The 26,557-nt window shown below is 46.9% G+C and overlaps 2 protein-coding genes across 5 annotated transcripts in view; both read right to left on the reverse strand.

The window, feature by feature from the left end:
- Window positions 1-26,557, reverse strand: part of LOC137431330 (zinc finger protein 608) — a 1,424,803-nt gene that overhangs the window by 438,906 nt on the left and 959,340 nt on the right. The gene's annotated exons all lie outside the window — the stretch shown is intronic.
- LOC137431325 (protein-lysine 6-oxidase) overlaps window positions 1-26,557 on the reverse strand; it is an 84,144-nt gene that overhangs the window by 3,919 nt on the left and 53,668 nt on the right. For 3 of the 4 annotated variants that reach the window (XR_013624099.1, XM_068122543.2, XM_068122541.2), the window contains one exon: window positions 2,352-2,467. Coding sequence is in view for 3 of the 4 variants with exons in the window: in XM_068122543.2 (XP_067978644.2) it covers window positions 2,352-2,467 (116 nt within the window). In the remaining variant the exon portion in view is untranslated. Of the gene's footprint in view, window positions 1-2,347; window positions 2,468-26,557 lie in introns of those variants that run through there. The other variant, XM_068122542.2, reaches the window with a different exon arrangement.

Consider the following 26,557-nt stretch of genomic DNA (forward strand, 5'->3'; position numbering starts at 1 on the left):
AAATGTTCGGAGAACGCTTGGATTCGGAAGAGGGTCAGAAAGCAGTATTCAGGATTGCAAAGCAGATAGCGAAAGAGAGGTGTGATGTGATGGGGGTGAGTTGCTTGAAGGATGAAGTGGGACAAATCGTTGTCGACCCAGATGGAATTAAAGGAAGATGGAAAAGATATATGGAAATGCTGTTGAATACAGAGAATGAATGGGATGGCAACATAGAGAGTAACCCAGTTTTAGGACCGGCAGAGAAGATAACTGAGAAGGAAGTTGAGGAAGCGATAAAAGCAATGAAGAGTGGAAAAGCGGGAGGGCCGACGGGAGTTGTGGGAGATATGTTGAAGGCAGCAGGAAGTTGGGGTGTGAAGAGAATGACAGAGATCTGTAATCTGGTGGTGAAAGAAGGCCGCATTCCAGTGGATTGGGAACTGAGTACCCTTGTCCCTCTATACAAGGGGAAAGGTGACCCTCTGGAGTGTGGCTCGTACCGAGCGATAAAGCTATTGGAGCATGGAATGAAGGTATTGGAAAGGGTGTTGGAGAGGAGGATAAGGAAGAAAATGAAGATCGACGAAATGCAGTTTGGATTTATGCCAGGAAGAGGAACGACAAATGCGCTTTTCATTGTGAGGCAGTTGCAGGAGAAGTACATGGATAAGAGGAAGATGTTGTTTTTTGGGTTTGTTGATCTGGAGAAAGCATTCGATAGGGTTCCACGCAAAGTATTGACATGGGCATTGAGGAAGTTAGGAGTGGAGGAATGGTTGATCAGAGTAGTGTTGGCAATGTACAAAAGAGCACGCACAGCTGTAAGGACGAAGGACGGGAACAGTGGTGAGTTTGAGGTGAAGGTGGGAGTGCATCAAGGGTCGGTACTAAGTCCACTACTATTTGTAGCTGTGATGGAGGTGCTGGCTCAGACCGTAAAGGAGGGTTTACCGTGGGAGTTGTTGTATGCAGATGATCTGGTGTTGATTGCGGAAAGTATGGATGGACTGAAGGAAAAGATGAACAAGTGGAAGGAATGTATGGAGACAAAAGGTCTGAAGGTGAATATCGGAAAGACAAAGGTGATGGCAAGTGGTAAAGCATGTGGTGAGGTGGAAAGAACTGGGAAGTGGCCGTGTGCTGTGTGCAGGAAGGGTGTCGGAGTGAACTCCATTCAATGTACAATGTGTGCTGAGTGGGTTCATCAAAAATGTAGTGGTCTGAGAGGGTCATTAACCAGTGTGGCAGCTACATTCAAATGTAAGGTGTGCACAGAGGGAGCTGCAGATGGAGGAAATGTTGAGTTGGATCTTGGAGACGGCGTGAAGCTGGAAGGTGTGAAAACATTTTGCTACCTCGGAGACATGCTGAATGGAGAAGGTGGATCAGACTCGGCAACGGTTGCTCGAGTGAGATGTGCATGGAAGAAGTTTCGGGAACTGAGTGGCGTGCTGATGAGGAGGAGAGTGTCGCTGAAGCTGAAGGGAAAGGTGTATGCTGCATGTGTGAGAAGTGTTATGATTTATGGGAGCGAGACATGGGTAATGAACGTAGAGCAGCAACGGAGGCTGGAAAGGGTGGAAATGCGAATGGTTCGATGGATGTGCGGAGTATCGTTGAGAGAGAGGAAGACAAATGATGAATTGCGAAAGATGATGGGAATATTGCCTGTGATTGATGCTGTGAAGAGGAACAGGTTGAGATGGTTTGGTCATGTATTGAGGAAGGATGAAAGTGACTGGATGAGAAGAGTGATGGAAGTTAATGTAGAAGGAAGTAGAGGACGGGGAAGACCGAGAAAGACTTGGCTAAAGATGGTGGAAGAAGAAATGCGGGCAAGGGGGTTAACAAGGAGAGATGCAGAAAATAGGGCAAAATGGAGAAGATTGTCATGGGGACCGCAAGGCTAACCCCCGCTCTAGCAGGGAACATGGCCTTAAAATGCATGTTGTTTTGTTGTTGAATTCCTTTCAAAGGAATTCAACATAGGAGGCCAATTGGCCCATCAAGCCTGCACAATGGTTGCCAGCCGATGATTGTTGGTCCGTGCTATATCCTTTTTAAATTCTGAGCATCAAGCAAGGAAGCAGCACGGACCATTTTAAAAGTCTTTGTTATTACTCGGCTTGTTTGAACCATGGTTCTCCTATAAACTCAGAAGGGACTTTTTAATGATGTGACAGCACTGTGGTTGGTTAACAATCCTGTTGCTCCAAACAATGAAGCTGAGTGACAGGTAAAGACCAACCAAACTTTCAACCAACATCCTGATGCATCTCTTTTTTATTCGCACTGGCAAACATTTTTTGCTTTAACTCCAAGAAAAAAAAACCTCTTCTCTTTTACTTTGGAAAAGGGAGCAGACTTACGGTGAAACGTAGCAGTTGGAAGTATAGACGTAATTCCCGGTGTAGCGGATATCACATCTGACAACGTTGTTGGAGTAATCCGATTCTGGAACAATGTAATGAGGATTGACTTTTACCTGAAAGCACAGAGACATGATGGTATTCATACTTGTAATATAATCTTCAATGTTCCCAGTGGGAGAAGGCACGTCATTGAAGGAGCTATAGATATATACACAAAAACATAGAATTTAGACTGCCATCCATCCCAAAACCACCCACCACTTCCTACCCACCAGTGTTCCTCACACACAGTCATTCCCTCCCTACCTATTTAACGATTTGTATCCCAAATCGTTGTCATTGCTCTTCCATCCCCCAATTTTTTATTTTTGTTTTCTCCTCCTTCATTCTATATGGTTTGTATCAGTACTGTATATCCATGACATCTTTAGCAATATTTATTGTAATTTATAGTCAAGCTCAAATGTTTAACTCAGTGAATTAACATTGGAAGCTACCATTATATGTTCAGCATAGACCCAAGCATTTTCCCCTGAAGATAATATAGTTATGCATAAGATATATTTTAAAAAGTAAAAAAGATCCCTCTGAGAGCAATAGGTAGTGTCAATTGCTGCTTCCACCAGCGGGGAACGATGGTTAAATCACTTGAACTATTCCAGGTATACAGGGGGAATTTATTTCATGCCCATGACCTGACCCTGGATACTCCAAGCACATATGCAAAATCAGAGGGAAATTCGCAAAGCAGTTTTCATTTTTTTTCTGCTTCACACATACAGTGCATTCAGAAAGTATTCAGACCCCTTCACCTTTTTGACATTTTGTTATGTTGCAGCCTTCTGCTGAAATCGTTTAAATTCATTTTTTCCCTCATCAATCTACACTCAATACCCCGTAATGACAAAGAGAAAACAGGATTTTAGAAAGTTTTGCAAATTTATTAAAAAGAAAAAACTGAAATATCACATTGACATAAGTATTCAGACCCTTTGCTATGACATTTGAAATTTAGCCCAGGTTCCTCCCATTTCTCTTGATCATCTTTGAGATGGTTCTACACCTTGATTGGAGTCCACCTGTGGTAAATTCAATTGATTGGACATGATTTGGAAAGGAACACACCTGTCTATATGAGGCCTCACAGCTGACAATGCATAACAGAGCAAAAACCAAGCCACGAAGTCGAAGGAACTGCCTGCAGAGCTCAGAGACAGGATTGTGTCGAGGCACAGATCTGGGGAAGTCTACAAAAAAAATTCTGCTGCATTGAAGGTTCCCAAGAGCACAGTGGCCTCCATAATTCTTAAATAGAAGAAGTTTGGAACAACCAGGACACTTCCTAGAGCTGGCCGCCCGGCCAAACTGAGCAATCCGGGGAGACGGGCCTTGGTAAGAGAGGTGATCAAGAACCCGATGGTCACTCTGGCTGAGCTCCAGAGATCCTGTGTGGAGATGGGAGAAACTTCCAGGAGGACAACCATCACTGAAACACCACCGATCTGGGATTTTTGGCAGAGTGGCCAGACGGAAGCCTCTCCTCAGTGAAAGACACATGAAAGCTCACTTGGAGTTTGCAAAAAAGCAGCGAAAGGACTCAGACTGTGAGAAACAAGATTCTGTGGTCTGATGAAACCAAGAAGGAACTGTTTGGCCGCAATTCTAAGCGTCATGTCTGGAGGAAACCAGGCACCGCTCATCACCTGCCCAATACCATCCCAACAGTGAAGCATGGTGGTGGCAGCATCATGCTGTGGGGGTGTTTTTAAGCAGTAGGGACTGGGGGACTGGTCAGGGTTGAGGGAACAATGATCGGAGCAAAGTACAGAGATATTCTTAATGAAAACCTGAAACAGAGCACTCAGGACCTCAGACTGGGCCAAAGGTTCACCTTCCAACAGGACAATGACCGTAAGCACACAGCCAAGACAACGTAGGAGTGGCTTAGGGACAACTCTGTGAAGGTCCTTGAGTGGCCCAGCCAGAGCCCTGACTTGAACCCAATCGAACATCTCTGGAGAGACCTGAAAATGGCTGTCCACCGACGGTCCCCACCCAACCTGATAGCGCTTGAGAGGATCTGCAGAGAAGAATGGCAGAAAATCCCCAAATCCAGGTGTGCAAAGCTTGTCGCATCATACCCAAGAAGACTCGAGGCTGTAATCGCTGCCAAAAGTGCTTCAACGAAGTACTAAGTTAAGGGTCTGAAAAAACTGAAATGTGATATTTCAGTTTTTTCTTTTTAATAAATTTGCAAAACTTTCTAAAATCCTGTTTTCTCTTTGTCATTATGGGGTATTGAGTGCAGATTGATGAGGGAAAAAATGAATTTAAACGATTTCAGCATAAGGCTGCAACATAACAAAATGTGAAAAAGTGAAGAGGTCTGAATACTTTCTGAATACATTTCTGAATGCATTGAATGCATTTACTATGATTTAAGTTGATGCTTTGCCACTTGGATTCATCCTCCCATGTGTTTCATCGACTCGTTATGCAATTGATGATGTGCAGGTGCAGTGAATTAATTTACCTTTCATGCTGACCTTTCTTCTCCCTCAATTTTTCTATCTTATTTATTCTTTGAAGGTTTTGGAATGAGGATATCAACTCACTGTGATATGCAAATGTGTCCTACCATTTGGGATCGGCATCACGGACTATCATCTGCATATTGCAGTCACACAATTTATCCACAACCCCACCCCACTGCCTCAACACACACACAAACACACACACACACACACACACACACACACACACACACACACACACACACACACACATACCCAATCCATGCCAAATTATGCCTGCACACTGTGGGGTGAGAACCAATGGGTGGTCAAATTGTTGAACGTGAGCCTGGCCGACTGGACAGCTATACGAGCTTGTGGTCCCGTCAGTTATTAATATGGATTTTACCAACTAAAAATAGTTTGCGAACTGTAATGTCCAAGACTGGTATTGAAGGAAACTTTTACAAACCGATGTAACTATCAAAATAATTCCTTTTAGGTGGTGGATAATGGTACTGCCTATGATGGTACTCAATGCTACATGTTTTTGTAAAAATTTCTCAAAACAAAAATTCTACTTTGACATTATGGGGTATTATGTGTAGATCAGTGACAAAAAAATCTCAATTGAACCCATTTTAAATTCAGGCTGTAACACAACAAAATGTAAAAAAAGTCAAGGGGTGAATACTTGTCTGAAGGCACTGTATATATATTGTTACGGACACGGCTTAAGATGTTATGATGGGCCGAGCGGAATGGCCGCCGTGTTCGCACAGTTTACCCGATTACCCCCAACTCACCCGATTCCACTCGAACGTTGGCCAAATCGCGCTACGCTAAATCAATGATGGAAAGGACACAACGACTGGGATAAATGAAACGACGCAAGGGGTACAGTTCTCAAGACCTCCGGAGGAGGATATAATTAGTGGGGGGGAAAAGGGGTAGATTACAAGGTAATGAGGTAAAGACACAGAAGAGATAGGCACTTAGACACAATCTTATCTAGCCCAGACAGACCACAGACAAACGGAACAAGACTGACTTACACAGGGATTGATGGCAGGGAAGGACAGGCAGTCGATAGCACAAGGTGCACCTTGGCTCAGGGACAGAATCAAGCACGGTCCAGTCCAGAGATGCGGGGAGGTGTCACAGCCCTCGGAGGTGGCGTCCTTCTCTCTCCCAGCTGAGGGCGCATCTGACGTCACCTCCCTCTTCCTGCGCATGCTCAGCGGGGAGTGACACGCCCTCGGCTCGTTGGCTCCGCCCCAGATGGGATCGGTCCGCCGCTTCTATTGGGTGCGGGGGCTACCGGGCTCCGCCCTTGACGAGGAGCTGACAGCGAGCCCCTACTTGGTAACCCCGTCGAGCACATGGTCGATGGCGGCTCGTTGGAAAGGCTTGGTGCCCTCCCAACACCCCCTACCAACCAAGCCGGAGTGAGGACGCGCACTCCCCGCGCCGCCGCCGCTGTTGTTGTTGTTGTTGTTGAACCGTGAGAAAGAGCTGCGGGGAGGTATTGGGAGGTCCTAAACTTCCTAACGGTGCCATACAATCACATTCTGGTGCAACGAAGAGTCAGAATTAATGGAAACGAGTCCTTAACTGACATAGACTAAGAATAACTAGCAAGATGTCCTATAGTTGTCTACGTGAGATGCGGTGGACCTGGATGCGACATTTAATGGGGGAAATAGGGGGAGGTCGGGTCTACAGAGTGTTGTTTACAGAAAATGGGACTAGGGAATGGGGGATTGGGGATAGTTGGGAAGTATGGAGGAAATAGGGGAATATTTACAAGCGGATATGGATGGATGTAAATCCCATATCCGCAACATTGCACCCTTCTCTACCTCGGGGCGTCCCGACCCGATAAATTTTTACCTACTTTAGTGTGGCACTCAGATGTAGTTCCCTCTACTATTAACTCAACCCTGAGTGCGACAGTTTTACAGATGTTCACAAATGAGTAAATATGTCCCCCTGCGACGTTGCACCCTTCTCCTCACAGAAACACACCCACAGGATAACCGAATCGCGGAAAGAATCCTCAAACTAAACATACAGCCGGTAGGGAGCATTATTTACAATTGACGCTACTTTATTTACAAGACTAACCCAGGACCTGTGATTGTTCTTTCTGGGGGGGAGACAGTCTGCTCTGCATCAATGCACCATGAAAGCACCCAAAACGCACCAATACACACCCAAGCACCCATCGGTGCAGTCACCATAGTTCATCAATGTTCAACAATAAAAAATAAATCAACAACCCCTAACCCTGCAGGTGTCTCTTGCTCTTCGGCTCCCTCTGCTGGTTATTATTATTGTCTTCCAGTTGTTGTCTTTCTTTCATTTTCTTACTGGCGGCCTATTTGCAATAAAGTGTGCCCAACGTGTCCATTTTATTTTCTTTATTTATGGCCCACAGGGCCGACTAGTGTGGTTCACCTGTGGGGCATCGGTGCCCTGTGGCCAAGGTCCGCCAGCAAGATTTCGGGCCCTCATGGCCGGTTCCAGCAGAGGGGCCATGCCCCAACCCATGGGGTCCATAAGTGGTGCTCGGCCACAGACATGTGGTCCATAATGTGGTGCATCGATGCAGACAGCTGGTTCTGAGAGTGCCGGGCGCACAATGGTCGACTCACGCACGCTCCCCTCGGCGCCCAATGGCGCACAGGTCATGTGGGAGACAAAAGAGACAAATGAGCAAGGGGTAAGGTCACAAGGGTACACATCAATAAGGCAATGCAAGGCGAAATGCGTACGGAGGGCGAAGTGAGAAAACTCGTCCCTACCGTACGTCACCCCCTGTCACCTACACTACCCTTGCCCTTACCCCATATGTACAAAATCTACACATTACCAATCCGTCGCTACTGTCACGTCTCCCCATATTTCCTCTATACCAAATTCGTCACCACAATCCCTCTATCCAAAATTTGCCATCACCCAATTCGTCATCAATCCTCATAAGGAGGAAGAGATGGAACAACAAAGCACAATGTCACACCCACGTCATGATGCGTCTCACATTCCAAACATCTGCACAATAAAATAACAAAACATGGCATGGTGTGGAGGTACGTCATCCCAGGTGAGTGCATGTAGATGGTGCGAGGAGACTTCAATCCTAACTATCCTCTAAATGACATTAACACATTTTACACTACCCGGGGTCTTTCCCTGCCAATCCATTGGCCAACTTACTATATGGGTTCTAAAAAACAATTCCCATTGACCAAACTGTGGTGCTTCTCAATTTGGGGTCTCACTCCCCCGATTCATCTCCCGGTGCCCTCGCACAATTTCTGGGCTGTGACGTGTAGCTCTCCCAACAGGTCTACCCACCTGCACACCTCCACCACTGTAGTTGCCACCCGAGCTTACCTGCTCCTCACCCTAACCTATCTAACTGGGGAAAGCCCCTCCTGGCTCTGTCACCCCTTGGTGCCCTCTGGCACTGGGCTACCCGGGTCCGTCCTCCGGATCCTCGGGCCCCATCCACAACAACTACCGGCTCCCAGAGCCCACCTGCGGCCTCACCTGGCCGACATCCTCACAGTGGTGGAGTGCCCAACCAACTACACACACAAACAGGCTACACGCTCAGCCATTTCCACAACACTAATGCACCCATTCAAATACCATTCTGTCACCCGCACCACAGATGCCAATATCCAACCACAATTTACCTATACCCTCTACCTAACACTTACACTACCCGCCCCGGGTATTCGTGATGGGGGTCCACTCTTCCCCCATTCACACCTTCGCACCACCCACTCCACTCCATCGTTTCCACCATACTCACTCCACGACCATCCATTCCAATACTCCACTTATTCCACACTCCATGTCTTCCACACAACCATTTATTCCATTCACCTGTTGGTGCACACCTGTGCACTCACACCTGGTGCCACCTGCACCCTTCTCTCCCCCAAGCGCATTCGCGCTGATCCACAACACTCACTACTCCCTCACTGCTCCACACACCTTTCCAGTTCTCACACAGCATCATCTCATCTAACTACTCCCCTCTGAAACTTGCGCTTCCCAGTCGTCCCTTTAAACTATTGCGCTCCCTCGTCATTATAATCCACACTAATCTACCTGCGTCCCCACTACAGGTATCAGTCACGAACTAAACCTTAACGTTACCTAATGTCAATCTCTTCTAGATCCCTACACACAATATCCTAACCCACCCGGGCTAGTTTTCACTGCCATCAACCCCATAACTAGTGCTCCTTTGACCCCCCCCTCGCCGTGAGGGATGGTGGATTGCCCATCCCACCACATCGGGGAGGTCCCACTATCAATTTTGCTCGTCCAAATTCCAACCAATTCAAAAATTTTCCATTTACTGCCAATTCTACCCACTATTATAAATTTCGTATCAAATCACTACCATCATCATCACAGTCCGCTATATCCTAGCCTCGGTGCGTCATGACATCATTAAACTCGGTTCGTAAAGCCGAGCAATGAATTCGGGTGGTTTGGTCACCTGCAGGTTGAATCCGTCCGGCTTTCGGTTCAAGGGAGGTGGTTTAGTTGGGCCGAGATTCCACGCACCATCTCGGCGCGGCACCTTGCGGTCCCGGGCCCGATGGCTCAATCTCCCCCGGTCGGAACCCCGTCCCCACGAGGGGGCACCGTACCGCTTCCTTCCACTCGCCCTTGAACCGGACCGGTCGCCTCGCCCGCCAAGGCCCGGACTCGACCGTGCGGGGCGGGGCCAAGCCCGAATCGGCAACGACGCTTCGAAGAGAAGCGACGCAGCATCGACCCGCGCCGGGCCTCGCACCCAACAAAGCACCCCGCGCCCCGAGTGCTCGCATCGGCTATCCGTCGCCCTAACCGCTAACCCGGTTACCGTCGATGCTTCACCTGCATGCTCACACGCATACGCTACCCCTTTCACCCTCACCAAACCCGGCGTTCCAACGCCGTCCGTACATTCCACCAACGTACTCCCTGTTACACACCACACCTCTCGCGCACACTCGCTGTTCGCACACTCCTTTAACACACCTCGCGCACCGTCTTGCGCACTCTCCCTCGGTACGTACTCCGTACCACTCACCATGGGCGTGCACTCTTGCATCCACCCACTAACGCGCTCAGATGGGCTCTCCCACTCTCGCGCTACTACCAACTCAGGTGTGCTTTCTCGCACACCTTCGCCGTTCATCCCATGCGTGCATCCTCACACCCGCTCCACCACCAACTCACTCCTCGTGTCACTCTCACCCTCGCACGTACACTCCGTACACCCCGACGTGCATTCTTGCTCGCACTCGGTTTCACTCCCACACGTTATAACACACCCACTCGCCGACGCACACTTTTTCCTCACACGCGTGCCATTTTTACTCACACGGGACCCTTCACCAACGCCCGGATGCCATATCGATCCCAATCGCGCGACAATTCTTTTGTCACCAAACATCCTCCTGCAAAATCTACCCGCACAATACACAACAGCACGACTCACCTGGGGGATCCTTTTCTCCACGCGAACCTGTAAACTTCCATTTGGATTAGCGAGTACATCATCATGATTTGAGCAGGGACTTTGTCCATTTTCCATTTCTCCCTGCAATTCCCGGGCTACCTCCGTCATCTCTTCAATTTTAATTCCCAGCACTGCTTTGTCTTTGTTCCCCTCGACGACCGTTGGCTTTAATAAAATTCCCTCTACCTCATCGGTCGCCGGCTTTTCCAAACCCCGTGTCGCGATTTCTACCCCCATCATTGTACCCGTGCTTTCCTCCGCTTCGCTCAACCAGCGCTTTTCGACCCGCGTTACCTCCTCGTGCACCCCTGGGACCCTTTCGCCCACCATGCGATCCATGGTCTCCCCACATTTTTGCATGCGGTCACCCATTCTGTTGGTTATTGCTTCAATTTGGTTTCCCAATCCGTTCGTTATTGCTTCCATTTGGTTTCCCAATCCGTTCGTTATTGCTTCCATTTGGTTTCCCAATCCGTTCGTTATTGCTTCCATTTGGTTTCCCAATCCGTTCGTTATTGCTTCCATTTGGTTTCCCAATCGCTCACTGTTAGCATCCATTTTGTTTAACAATCGCTCACTGTTCCTGTCCAAAAGGGCCTCCATTTCAGCCATAATTAATTGCATGTCTTCCACTGTTGGTACAAAGGGCGTGGCAAAATTTGGTGCCGCTACACCCACGTGCGCGAGGACGCCATTTTGTGCGTCTGATACTCCCTCAACCACATTGCCAATGTTCTCCTCTACTTCGTCCCTCTGATCCTGGGTCGATTCTACCCCACTCTCCTCTACCGGAACCCAGCCGTCTTGATCTGCCATAGCGCGACTTTCAAAATTCGAGTTTTTTGTTTTAAAACAACACAAATTTCACCGTTAATAATTTCGAGCGCGTGAAGCGCGCTTCGGGTCCAAGCTCACTTCCCGACACCAATTGTTACGGACACGGCTTAAGATGTTATGATGGGCCGAGCGGAATGGCCGCCGTGTTCGCACAATTTACCCGATTACCCCCAACTCACCCGATTCCACTCGAACGTTGGCCAAATCGCGCTACGCTAAATCAATGATGGAAAGGACACAACGACTGGGATAAATGAAACAACGCAAGGGGTACAGTTCTCAAGACCTCCGGAGGAGGATATAATTAGTGGGGGGGAAAAGGGGTAGATTACAAGGTAATGAGGTAAAGACACAGAAGAGATAGGCACTTAGACACAATCTTATCTATCCCAGACAGACCACAGACAAACCACAGACAAACGGAACAAGACTGACTTACACAGGGATTGATGGCAGGGAAGGACAGGCAGTCGATAGCACAAGGTGCACCTTGGCTCAGGGACAGAATCAAGCACGGTCCAGTCCAGAGATGCGGGGAGGTGTCACAGCCCTCGGAGGTGGTGTCCTTCTCTCTCCAAGCTGAGGGCGCATCTGATGTCACCTCCCTCTTCCTGCGCATGCTCAGCGGGGAGTGACACGCCCTCGGCTCGTTGGCTCCGCCCCAGATGGGATCGGTCCGCCGCTTCTATTGGGTGCGGGGGTTACCGGGCTCCGCCCTTGACGAGGAGCTGACAGCGAGCCCCTACTTGGTAACCCCGTCGAGCACATGGTCGATGGCGGCTCGTTGGAAAGGCTTGGTGCCCTCCCAACACCCCCTACCAACCAAGCCGGAGTGAGGACGCGCACTCCCCGCGCCGCCGCCGCTGTTGTTGTTGTTGTTGTTGAACCGTGAGGAAGAGCTGCGGGGAGGTATTGGGAGGTCCTAAACTTCCTAACGGTGCCATACAATCACATTCTGGTGCAACGAAGAGTCAGAATTAATGGAAACGAGTCCTTAACTGACATAGACTAAGAATAACTAGCAAGATGTCCTATAGTTGTCTACGTGAGATGCGGTGGACCTGGATGCGACATTTAATGGGGGAAATAGGGGGAGGTCGGGTCTACAGAGTGTTGTTTACAGAAAATGGGACTAGGGAATGGGGGATTGGGGATAGTTGGGAAGTATGGAGGAAATAGGGGAATATTTACAAGCGGATATGGATGGATGTAAATCCCATATCCGCAACAATATATAATGTGTGTATATATAGGTACTGTATATATATAAGTATATATATATATACTAGCCGAAACCCGTGGAACATCCGCGGAAGGGAGGATGTGGTGTATGGATAGAGTGTACCATTATGGATGGCATAGAGGATTTGCTTGTCCGAGTAAGAGTTAGGAAGAAAGATGAGAATGAAGAGTGCGTATATGAACAACGTATTTATTGCAGTCTACTTAAATGACAACGCTACGATATACTTTTGAAAAATGAATGGATTCGTAATAGGAATCGGCATAGCACCACTCTGACCACACTGGCGCAGTGGTATGTGTCAATGGAAAGGAACAGCAGTAGAACCATAGACTTTTAAAAAATGAACGGATTAGTAAATCGACTGGAATTAGCCCCAGACTGGCGCATTGGTAAGCGTCAATGTCAAGACAGAGCAGTAGGAATATAATACAATGAACGCAGTATCAGAGGTTGAAATTATTTAAAAACTTCTGGATAAACAATGTTTGGGTTTAATAGTCAAGCCTCTGACGACTCCTTGCGTACTCGTATTATCAACCTTGATATACACATCTTTGAACGACCGTGCTCTTGAACATGCCACATATAACTGGCCGTGGGAGAAGACAGGAGCAGGCAAATAGATACCCAGTTTACGGAATGTTTAGAAATTAATGTAAACCCACCTGATGAGGTTAGCGTACACCGTGATCGACGACACCGGCACAAATGCATGCTCAGGATTGTCCACTCAGTGGACGGCTTGCTGTCGCCTTCGACTGTCCAATCAGCGGACGGCTTGCTTCGCCTTCACCCAGCAGACGCCAATAACATGGCGTCGTATCGGCAGTTAATCGGATGCTTTTGGGCCCCAACGTCGGCTAATTCAGATTTTTCGAGTATGGCTGTACGTGATAAACAAAGAGTGCGGTTCGTAGATCGTAAATCCATTAGTGCCGTGGGCATCGGATCACTGGGTGCGGCATAAAAGGGATAACAAAGTCGAGTCCTTACACTATTATTATATAGAGTGTGTATATATATATATATATCTACTAGCAAAAGTACCTGGAGTTGCCAGATAATAATGAGTCGCTTCCTGACGGGAATAGGACATACACAATCTGGGTCCATCATCTTTAAAAATTTAAATTTTAAGGAATTTAAAAAATAGATCGCAGGTACAGTGGACTCTGATGCAGTGGAGTGACACCATATCCCATGGAAGCTACACTCACAAACTGCATACGAAGTACCAGGCTATGCTTCTGCAATTTAATAAACCGTTCGTGCAAGACAATTACATTCTTTTGCTCATTCAGCTGACAGTTTTGTTCAGTTTCGTTCAGTTTCAGTAACACACACACACACACACACACACACACACACACACACTAGAAACACACACACACACACACACAGTAACACACACACACACAGCAACACACACACACACACACACACACACACACACACACACACAATGTAACATGCACACATAGAAACACACACACACACGCACACACAGTAACACACACACACACACACACACACACACACACACACACACACACACAGTAACATACACAGTTACACACACACACACACACACACACACACACACACACACACACACACATAGCAACACACAAACACACACGCATGCACATACACACAGTAACACATACATAGCAATATACACACACACACACACACACACACACACACATACACACACACACACACACACACACACACACACACACACACACACAGTAACACACATACAGTAACACACACAGTAATACACACACACACAGTAACACACACACCGGCACCGATCTCGTATAGTGAGATGCGTTTTACCTGACAAAGTTAAATTTTAAAAAATAATCCCAGAAGGAGAATGACAGCCTCGCATAAATAAATGCATATACTGTAGTTATAAAATCGCAAGATATGGTAAATTTTGTCAGATTTCACTCCAGATTTGGACATTATGTAGTTTACAGCATCCAATCCTCATATTAGAATCCAGATTTTGATGATACGCTTCAATTATGTAATGATAATTGATCGTGTTTCCAAGGCTTGGCATGTTTGAGTAGGCCGAAGCAAAATGGCCGCTTAAGAACCCAGCGAGTGGCAGTGGGCTGACCGAGATGGTGGGCCGCCATATTGTTAAGGCTTTTTGGGGGTTTTTCTTATGAGCACCTCATTAATCATCTTCAGAAAGGATGTTATAACACACCCAAACACCCAGTTTTCATCCTTGAAATCTGTTTGACGTCCAGGTGTATGCATGCAATGTTTGGGGCCGCTAGGTTTCATGGTTTTGGAGTTATGGAGGAGACAGACAGACGGACGGATGGACAGACACTGCCTTTTATTATTATAGATATGTAGATATAGATTAGGGTGGTTCTAAAAAATTGGAAATTAGAAAGGTCATGTTCCTAACACTTACAATGTTTTGAATGTATGAAAAAATCCTTGTGGTGAAATTTTAAGCCATTTGGACTAAATTTAAGGGTTGCACACGGAGTTTGTAATTTCACATATTTGGCTCGCATAAATGTTTGGAGTTGATTATTTATTCTCCACTGCTATACTTGTGATTTTGACCATTGATCTTGCTATGGTTAGGAGTTGGCCATAGTTGACCTATGACCTTGTTATGTACTGCACATTTTAAAGTTGTTTTAAAGTTAATTGAAAACAGTACAGCTGTACTTAGGTGTATGCAGTTGCTCTCATTACCACCGTTTAGAGGCCATTTTTCCCCGCAAAGCGGGGGTTGGCCTTTTCGGGGACCGTGGTTGTTGTTGTTTTTTTGGTCCCCTTTTTGAAGCAATGTTTTACGGCCGGATGCCCTTCCTGCCGCCAACCCTGTTTGTCGCCTTTTTACGATAAACAGGGAATTACCAGTCTACTGGTACTCAAAAGTACCTCAAAAGTGGCTCTCATTGAAGAGTACAATCGTCTCCTGACAAGGGATGAACAGCAAACCTAGTATCTGCTTCAAGTTGTGACAGAACATAGAAAGAGGTTTCCCGATGGCAGGAAATCAACGCTTATCTGGCACAACGCTTATCGTGCACACACATTGAGTGGCTGGCAACCATGAGTCACTGTGCAATCCCTAAAACTTGATGTATTCAAAAAATATTTTACAGGCAGATGTTTTACCTCAATAGCAAAAAAATTAAAGGTTAGAAGTGAAACAATTCAATTTTTTCCTTATGTAGCTAAGAACAACCCTAATATATATATATATATATATATATATATATATATATATATATATATATATATATATATATATATATACGTATATATATATATATGTATATATATATATATATATATATATATATATATATATATATATATATATATATATATATATATATATATATTGTCACGGGGCCCCGCGCCCCAGGGCCTATATATATATATATATATATATATATATATATATATATTGTGAGAAACAACCTTGTTCTCACCAAATTAGTGCCCCGCCCACCACGTCACGTGACCTCCTTTCAGCCTCACGCGATTGGGTGGCGATTCGGCACGCGATTGGTGGACGGTGAGAGAGCCGGCCGCCATCTTGTGCGACGGACGTGGCTCGAAGGCGTCGAGTGGAAAATAGCAAAAAGTGGATTTTTTAAGCCTCACGACAGCCGAGTTGTGCTGATCGTTTATAGTTCTGTATTTTAAGAGTGAGTAACTCCGGAAGAGAACGAGTGATTCCCGGATATCGTAGATTGGAACTGTGAGTCATATTGCCTGTGTCGTGTTTGGAGCTTCTGGTGCCGACAGTTCCTGCAGGCTTTGTGCTGTGTATTCCACTCTGTTACCATCCATTGTTTTTGAGATCGAGCCAATAAATCATCGTGCCTACCCCTAGAAGCCGGTTCAAACACAGTTGTGTTTATTGAGTTCTCTTTGTCCACCCCGTGGACTACTTGAAGCCCGGACATTAACGTCAGTATTCCGTGCTGGAAGCCTTAACAGCCGGGATCGCGACAAATGGGTTGCTCGTCCAAGGATTATTCAAGTAAGAGACATTCAAACTGAGACGGGAATTCTGCAGTGGACGACATCTTCCTGCATCTGCTCATCGTTTCCTCACCAGCAGACGCCATCTTGGAGGAACTTTCTCACCAGCAGACGCCATCTTGGAGGAACCTTCTCACCAGCAGACGCCATCTTGGAGGAACCTTCTCACCAGCAGACGCCATCTTGGAGGAACCTTCTCACCAGCAGACGCCATCTTGGAGGAACCTTCTCACCAGCAGACGCCATCTTGGAGGAACCTTCTCACCAGCAGACGCCATCTTGGAGGAACCTTCTCACCAGCAGACGCCATCTTGGAGGAACTTTCTCACCATAGGACGCTATCTTGTGTGGTACTTCACTACCGGATAAGTGAATAGTTTCCGGATCCCTCCAAACAAACCGACATCAAAAAAAAAGAAAAAACAAAACAAAACGTGAGTTATTTGTACGTTGCATTTTTCTCATTGGCAATTTGATGTGCGTTGGTGATATTGTGTAGTTCGTGTCGTATTTCCCCAACAGAGCGTTGTGTTTGAATTACGTGTACCACCCCAATATTGTTTGCCTCCCCTGGGTGAATTGCCGTCCCATGTGGTGAAAGATATTGCTGAAATATTTCGATCCAGCCTCCTTTTAGACTCAGTGTTTTGTGCCTTGTCTTATGATAACTCGTAGCCAAGCTATGTCGACCAGAGAAGTGAGAGTTCAACCTGATCATGTTGACAGTCACGTGGGTGGCGATGTGAGCGACGCAATCAGCCTTGACCCGGTCACTAAACCCGATATGTTAGGAAGCGATCCCATCATGACTAAATGCATGCGTTCGACCTTCTGGACCGGGCTGACTCCGGTTCAACAACTCGACATGTATAACAGGGAGAATGACAGGGCAGAGGCAGAGCATATTAAGCGAGAAGACCGAGAGCAGGCGGCAGCAGAGAGAGAGCATGCGGCAGCAGAGAGAGAGCATGCGGCAGCAGAAGCTGAACGCGTCAGAGAGCATGAGTTGCGAATGTTGACTGAACGACTGCGGGCCGAGGTGTCTGCTGCAAGCGTCCCGGAAACTGTTCATGTTCGTTTGCCGGACTGGACGGGAGACACGAAGCCAGAAGCGTATCTGGAGATGGCGGAGAAGTTGTTGGCTTCCGGTGGCATTGATGAGAGCTTGTGGGTCGGCCATCTTGTTAGCCATCTATCTGAGAAGGCGAGGGAGGTATATGCGAGGATGGCAACCGAGGACGCAAACAAATACAGGAAATTGAAGGCCGAGATTTTGAACGCCTATGCGGTGTCCGCGTGTATTTATAGGCGTAATTTTTTCAGTTGGACTCGTCAGTCCAGTCAAACCTATGAGGAACATTCGCGGGTCTTGTTGGAACAGCTGCAGAGATGGTTCAAGGGGAGCAAGGTTGAGTTACCTCAAGCGGTTGCGGAACTCCTGGTGCGTTACCGTATCGATCAACAGCTTCCGCCTGACTTAGCGTTGTTTCTTGTCGACAAAGACACTGTTTCCTTGTCAGACTGCGTCAGCCTTATTGATAAACATGTTTTGGCGTGCAAAATGTTGCAAGTCACGCAGTCGCGTCGTAAGACGGAGGATTCTGCGATCGAGACCGCCCCCCGTCTGCCCGGCGGCTGGATCGAGGGGAAGGGTTCTCCGATGCCCTCCACTGGTGGCGGTCGCGAGCTGCAGGCCAGGGCACGGCCCTGGTGCGATTTCTGCAAACGCGTGGGGCACGGTGGAGACCGCTGCTTCTCTAACCCAGCTAGTCCGGCCTACCGAGGCAACCCTGCTGTTAAATCGGAGGGAGGTCAGTGGAGGTCATCAACTGGGCCCTCGCACACGACGGTGGCATCGGTGACAGAGGTCACTGCCACCGAGGCTAATTCCATTCATCCTCTGTATCAGGATTATTCAGGGACAGCCTTAGTGGGTGGCCCTGATTCGGTGCTGAAGTTTGAGGCCCAATACCTTCGGGATACTGGGGCGACACTGTGTGTTCTCCGGGCGGGGGTAGTTCCGGCCTCTCAGATGCGTTATACCGGCGAGTATATCATCCTTCGGGGCATTAACCAGGTTCCTGGCCGGTATCCCCTTGCCCTCCTCGAGGTCCGGAGTGACATTTTTACGGGTCCAATGACCTGTGCGGTGGTACCCTACTACCCGGTACCCGGGGTCTCCTTGCTGATTGGCAATGATGCCATGGCCAGGGAGGAGTCATTGACTCTGACCTGTGGGGTGATCACTAGATCCCAGAGTAAACAGGCGGAGAGAGTGGCGGAGTCAGACATATCTTCACTCTGGCCCGAGGAGCCTAGCGCCTCGACTCCAGTTCCCGACGGTGACGTTGCGTCAGTTGAAGTCCACCCGAGCCTCCCGTCAAGCCAACCTCAGGTGCCGTGCTCCTCAGGGACCGCTCCCGCCTGTAACACGGGGACCCCAGCTACGTGTTCGCCGGTCGGCGAATCCGGGGAGGAGGATCAGTCCTCCGAGGCGGTTAGCGACCTCAGTTCTGGGCCGGAAGTCACTCCCGCATTGTCTGCGGTAACCAGTTTAGTGGAGGATCAGCACTTCGATCCCACCCTTGCCATCCTCTGGGAAATGGGAGACGACTCCGAGCCGGGACGAACAGGCTACTATGTGAATGGTGCAGGGGTGCTGATGCATAAGTATTCCCCAAAGAACATGTTCTCCACCCAGACGTGGAAGGTTCGACACCGAGTTGTCGTACCGGGGAGGCATCGTCAGTCAGTCATGCAATTGGCCCATGACAATATTTCCTCGGGTCATGTCGGAGCTGCCAAGACCTTAGCCAAGGTCAAGAATCAGTTCATATGGCCCGCCATGTCGCGAGACATCAAGCGCTATTGCACTAGCTGTCCCATTTGTCAACGACTCGGAAAAGGAGTGAAGGTTTTCAAGGCACCCCTAAAGCCCCTCCCCATGATCAGTCAGCCTTTCCAGTTTGTTGCCGCTGATTTTGTCGGACCTTTGCCCAAAACCAGTTCCGGGAAACGCTATTTGCTCCTCGGTCCGTTTTCCCTCCTGTAAACGCTTTCCCCAACTTGAGTTTGGCCCCCTTGTCTCTCTATTGTGCTTTGTGTGAAGTGTAACTCTTGTGGGGTAGATATTAATGTGGTGTATTGTGTTTAAAATTGTGTTGTGGATAAACCTTGTTCATTGTATAAGCCTGTTAACGATTACCGCCATCATATTGCCATGTGATTTGCACCTACTACAAATACTGGTTTCAAAACGCCGTCTATCCGACGGGTTTTTTACTTAGGTGGGGAGGACTTTGAGAAACAACCTTGTTCTCACCAAATTAGTGCCCCGCCCACCACGTCACGTGACCTCCTTTCAGCCTCACGCGATTGGGTGGCGATTCGGCACGCGATTGGTGGACGGTGAGAGAGCCGGCCGCCATCTTGTGCGACGGACGTGGCTCGAAGGCGTCGAGTGGAAAATAGCAAAAAGGGGATTTTTTAAGCCTCACGACAGCCGAGTTGTGCTGATCGTTTATAGTTCTGTATTTTAAGAGTGAGTAACTCCGGAAGAGAACGAGTGATTCCCGGATATCGTAGATTGGAACTGTGAGTCATATTGCCTGTGTCGTGTTTGGAGCTTCTGGTGCCGACAGTTCCTGCAGGCTTTGTGCTGTGTATTCCACTCTGTTACCATCCATTGTTTTTGAGATCGAGCCAATAAATCATCGTGCCTACCCCTAGAGGCCGGTTAAAACACAGTTGTGTTTATTGAGTTCTCTTTGTCCACCCCGTGGACTACTTGAAGCCCGGACATTAACGTCAGTATTCCGTGCTGGAAGCCTTCACAGCCGGGATCGCGACAATATATATATATATATATATATATACTAGCGGGGTCACCCGTGGGAATCCCACGGGCATGGATGTGTGTGACATTTCGACATATTGAGTTATATGCTGCACATTCATTTTTACAAAATGGTTACTGGCAAGTCATCAGATCCAGAAATGGTGTGAATTTAGTTATTTCACATAATATGTGACCCCTCACTCCTCTCCACCTGACACTCTCCTGTCTCCACCTGACACTCTCCTGTCTCCACCTGACACTCTCCTCTCTCCACCTAGCACTCCTCTCCTCTCCAAACCCTCACATCCCTCTCCTTTCCAATCCCTCACCTCTCCAATCCCTCACACTCCTCTCCTCTGCAATCCTTCACACGCCTCTCCAATCGCGCCTCACACTCCTCTCCAATCGCGCCTCACACTCCTCTCCAATCGCGCCTCACACTCCTCTCCAATCGTGCCTCACACTCCTCTCCAATCGTGCCTCACACTCCCCTCCAATCACTCCTCTCCAATCGTGCCTCACACTCCTCTCCAATCACGCCTCACACTCCTCTCCAATCGTGCCTCACACTCCTCTCCAATCGCGCCTCACACTCCTCTCCAATCGCGCCTCACTCGCCTCTCCAATCGGCTTTCCCCGTCTCGTTTCTCTCCTTTTTCTCCCGTCTCGTTCTTTTTCTTGCTCCAAATCGGCCCGTCGGAATCGGAAATCGGCCCGTCTCGCCCGTCGGCCCGTCGGAATCGGAAATCGGCCCGTCTTGCTTTTGTGCTTGTGCGTAAATAAATTGTGTTCATGACACCATTTCTGGTGTTGGGCTAGCGGCTAGGGTGCCGGCTTAGGATCCTGGGTTCGAATCTCGGTCGATCGCCGAATTAATGCCAGGGGGGTTGACTCAGCCTGTCATCCTTCCGAGGTCAGCTAATTGAGTACCAGTTCACTGGTAATTCCCTGTTTGTCGTTGAAGGCGGCAAAAAGGGTTGGCGTCAGGAAGGGCATCCGGCCGTAAAACATTGCTTCAAAAAGGGGACAAAAAAACAACAACTACCACGGTCCCCGAAAAGGCCAACCCCCGCTTTGCGGGGAAAAATGGCCTCTAAACGGTGGTTTTTACACCATTTCTGGATCTGATGACTTGCCAGTAACCATTTTGTAAAAATGAATGTGCAGCATCTAACTCAATATGTCGAAATGTCACACACATCCATGCCCGTGGGATTCCCACGGTGTAAAAATGAATGTGCAGCATCTAACTCAATATGTCGAAATGTCACACACATCCATGCCCGTGGGATTCCCACGGGTGACCCCGCAAGTTTGCATTGACGTTCGTCGATGGACTCGTTCGCCCGTCTCATTCGTTTTCTTGCTGCATCCTGTTCATGTCTGCGTTCTTCATCGATCGTCTCATTCATTTTGGAAATAGAAGTTTCCACGCAGCGCATGAATTGTCACGATCCTCAGGAGGAATTTGTCTCGTAATCATCAAATGATAAATGGCAAGTAAATTATATTGTGGAAAATTAAAGATTTCAAATAAACCTATTTAAAGTGTATTCGCACATAACTAATTTTAAAAAACGAAGAAATATCTCTCGGTAATTTCCTGAAACATATTTTACTTCCGGCTAATAATGTTGAATTAAATAAAAACGAAGAAATATATGTCGGCATCATTGTTGACGTTTTTGTGACGACTGTCATCAAACGAAAAAGTAATATATCTTAACGGAAAAGCAAAAGCGAATTTTTAATATATATCGACACGTTGCCGTCGGTGTCATGTTGGGCGGTGTATGATACACCATGACGCGATTTTTAAAAATATATCTCTGCATTTTCCCGCGTGTGTGGAATGTTCTCAATTATTGCTGACACCGAGTCCAAAACCATCGATAAAAATGAAATCATATGGTGAGTTAGATTGGAGATAAAGGCGTGAGAGAGACTCAATGGCCTTGAAGTTGAAGTTACAGGCGTTTGAGAATTCATTTCGTTCTATAAACGGCAACTTTCATTGGATTTCCTTCCCGTTTTTTTTCAACCGAGTCGAAAACTATGTTAGCGACTGTGAAAAATGAAATGATATATCGAATTTTTAATATGTATCGACACGTTGCCGTCGGTGTCATGTTAGGCGGTGTATGATACACCATGACGCGATTTTAAAAAATATATCTGCATTTTCCCGCGTGTGTGGAATGTTCTCAATTATTGCTGACACCGACTCTAAAACCATCGATAAAAATGAAATCATATGGTGAGTTAGATTGGAGATAAAGGCGTGAGAGAGACTCAATGGCCTTGAAGTTACAGGCATTTGAGAATTCATTTCGTTCGATAAACGGCAACTTTCATCGGATTTTCTTCTCGTTTTTTTTCAACCGAGTCTAAAACTATGTTAGCGACTGTGAAAAATGAAATGATATATCGAATTTAAAATAGATATCGACACATTGCCGTCGGTGTCATGTTGGGCGGTGTATGATACACCATGACGCGATTTTAAAAAATATATCTCTGCATTTTCCCGCGTGTGTGGAATGTTTGTGGAAAATTAAAGATTTCAAATAAACCTATTTAAAGTGTATGCGCACATAACTAATAAAAAAAACGAAGAAATATCTCTCGGTAATTTCCTGAAACATATTTTACTTCCGGCTAATATGTTGAATGAAATAAAAACGAAGAAATATATGTCGGCATCATTGTTGACGTTTTTGTGACGACTATCATCAAACGAAATAGTAATATATCATAACGGAAAAGCAAAAGCGAATTTTTAATATATATCGACACATTGCCGGCGGTGTCATGTTGGGCGGTGTATGATACACCATGACGCGATTTTAAAAAATATATCTCTGCATTTTCCCGCGTGTGTGGATTGTTCTCAATTATTGCTGACACCGAGTCTAAAAGTAAAACCATCGATAAAAATGAAATCATATGGTGAGTTAGATTGGAGATAAAGGCGTGAGAGAGACTCAATGGCCTTGAAGTTACAGGCCTTTGAGAATTCATTTCGTTCTATAAACGGCAACTTTCATCGGATTTTCTTCCCGTTTTTTTTCAACCGAGTCTAAAACTATGTTAGCGACTGTGAAAAATGAAATGATTTATCGAATTTGATTTGAAATAAAACTGGGGGAGAGCAAGACACCACGGGCCTACAAAACAGGACTCAAAGCTATGCGAGTTAATAAAATGGTGGATATTTGTTTATAGCCACTCCCAGAATGGGTGGAGCTATGGGTGGAGCTACTCTGCAAACCGAGTAAGCCACACCCCGGACAGACACCCAACAGATAGACAGACAGACAGACAGAATCATCTACGGCTATTATAATATAGATGTGTATATATATATATATATATATATATATATATATATATATATATATATATATATATATATATATATATATATATATATATATGTATGTATGTATGTATGTATGCATATATATATATATATATATATATATATATATATATATATATATATATATATATATATATATATATATATATACATACATACATACATACATACATACATACATACATACATACATACATACATACATACATACATACATACATACATACATACATACATATATATATATATATATATATATATATATAATTATAAAATTGAAATCTTGCGTGTTTGTATGTAACATTCGATCGGTCCGGGGGTGTGGCTTACCCCTTTGAGAGAGTAGTAATATCCACCATTTTATTAACTCGCATAGCTTTGAGGCCTGTTTTGTAGGCCCGTGGTGTCTTGCTCTCTCTCTCAGTTTTATTTCAAATCAAATTCGATATATCATTTCATTTTTCACAGTCGCTAACATCGTTTTAGGCTCGGTTGAAAAAAAACGGGAAGAAAATCCGATGAAAGTTTCCGTTTATAGAACGAAATGAATTCTGAAAGGCTTGTATCTTCAAGGCCATTGAGTCTGCTTCACGCCTTTATCTTCAATCTAAGTCACCATCTGATTTCATTTTTATCGATGGTTTTAGACTCGGTAAAAGAAATAATTGAGAACATTCACGCACACACGGGAAATTGCAGAGATATATTTTAAAAATCGCGCCACGTTGATATACGAAAATACACCGCCTAAAATAACAGGCATACAGTATATATCTTCGTCATTTCATTCAACATTATTACCCGGAAGTAAAATATGTTTCAGGAAATTACCGAGAGATATTTCTTCGATTTTTTTTATTATTTATATGCGCATACACTTTAAACAGGTTTATTTGAAATCTTTAATTTTCACAATGTAATTTATTTGTCATTTGATGATTGGCAAAACGATAGCACAAACACAATACTATTTGCAGGAAGAATGTCGTATCAACCCTCCGACGGCGCTACGGACGCGGACAACGAATCACACCTCACGTCTATGGACGCGAATAGCAACATCCGCACGAATCAGTCATCAATGATTTTCATTGATGCGCCTGGAGGCACAGGGAAGACGTTTCTTATTCACCTGATTCTCTCAAGTGAGAGCGAGTGGAGAAGTTGCCCCCTGCGGTGGCCTCATCTGGCATAGCTGCTACCCTCATGCCTGGTGGAAGAACAGCGCACTCAAGGTTCCAAATCCCTCTGACACCGAGGGAAGATGGCGTATGCAACATCGATAAAAATTCCACTATCGCAGACCTCTTTCGAAGTACAAAACTCATCGTGTGGGATGAGTGTCCTATGATCAGGAGAGAGAGTTTCGAGGCTGTGGATCGCACGTTGCGTGATGTATGTGACAAAGACGAGCCTTTTGGAGGGATCTTGACGATATCCTGTGGTGATTTCCGTCAACGTGATCGGAGATAAGGGCCGAAATCACGTGTCACAGGTAAGTGATTTAGAACGCTGGAGAGGTGAGCCTTATGGCTTGCTGCCCCAAATAATCTCCCTGATGATGTCCAGCGTTCGCTTTAGTTCTATTCTCATATCTATTCAAACTGACATTGACCCAACGGGTCATGGGTCGTCTAGGGGTAGCATCATCATCATCATTGGCTGAGGGGTAGCATCATTGGCTGAGGCGTAGCATCATTGGCTGAGGGGTAGCATCATTGGCTGAGGGGTACCATCATTGGCTGAGGGGTAGCATCATTGGCTGAGGGGTAGCATCATTGGCTGAGGGGTAGCATCATTGGCTGAGGGGTAGCATCATTGGCTGAGGGGTAGCATCATTGGCTGAGGGGTAGCATCATTGGCTGAGGGGTAGCATCATTGGCTGAGGTGTAGCATCATTGGCTGAGGGGTAGCATCATTGGCTGAGGGGTAGCATCATTGGCTGAGGGGTAGCATCATTGGCTGATGGGTGGCATCATTGGCTGAGGGGTAGCATCATTGGCTGAGGGGTAGCATCATTGGCTGAGGGGTAGCATCATTGGCTGAGGGGCGACATCATTGGCTGAGGGGCGACATCATTGGCTGAGGGGCGGCATCATTGGCTGAGGGGCAGCATCATTGGCTGAGGGGCGACATCATTGGCTGAGGGGCGACATCATTGGCTGAGGGGCGGCATCATTAGCTGAGGGGTGGCATCATTGGCTGAGGGGCGACATCATTGGCTGAGGGGCGACATCATTGGCTGAGGGGTGGCATCATTGGCTGAGGGGTGGCATCATTGGCTGAGGGGTGGCATCATTGGCTGAGGGGCGACATCATTGGCTGAGGGGCGACATCATTGGCTGAGGGGCGGCATCATTGGCTGAGGGGCGACATCATTGGCTGAGGGGCGACATCATTGGCTGAGGGGCGACATCATTGGCTGAGGGGCGGCATCATTGGCTGAGGGGCGGCATCATTGGCTCAGGGGCGACATCATTGGCTGAGGGGCGACATCATTGGCTGAGGGGTGACATCATTGGCTGAGGGGCGACATCATTGGCTGAGGAGCGACATCATTGGCTGAGGGACGACATCATTGGCTGAGGGGCGACATCATTGGCTGAGGGGCGGCATCATTGGCTGAGGGGCGGCATCATTGGCTGAGGGGCGACATCATTGCCTGAGGGGCGACATCATTGCCTGAGGGGCGACATCATTGGCTGAGGGGCGACATCATTGGCTGAGGGGCGACATCATTGGCTGAGGGGCGGCATCATTGGCTGGGGGGCGACATCATTGGCTGAGGGGCGACATCATTGGCTGAG

Source organism: Myxine glutinosa, chromosome 7 (genome assembly GCF_964187855.1).
Source record: "Myxine glutinosa chromosome 7, kmMyxGlut1.1, whole genome shotgun sequence".
NCBI lineage: Eukaryota > Metazoa > Chordata > Myxini > Myxiniformes > Myxinidae > Myxine > Myxine glutinosa.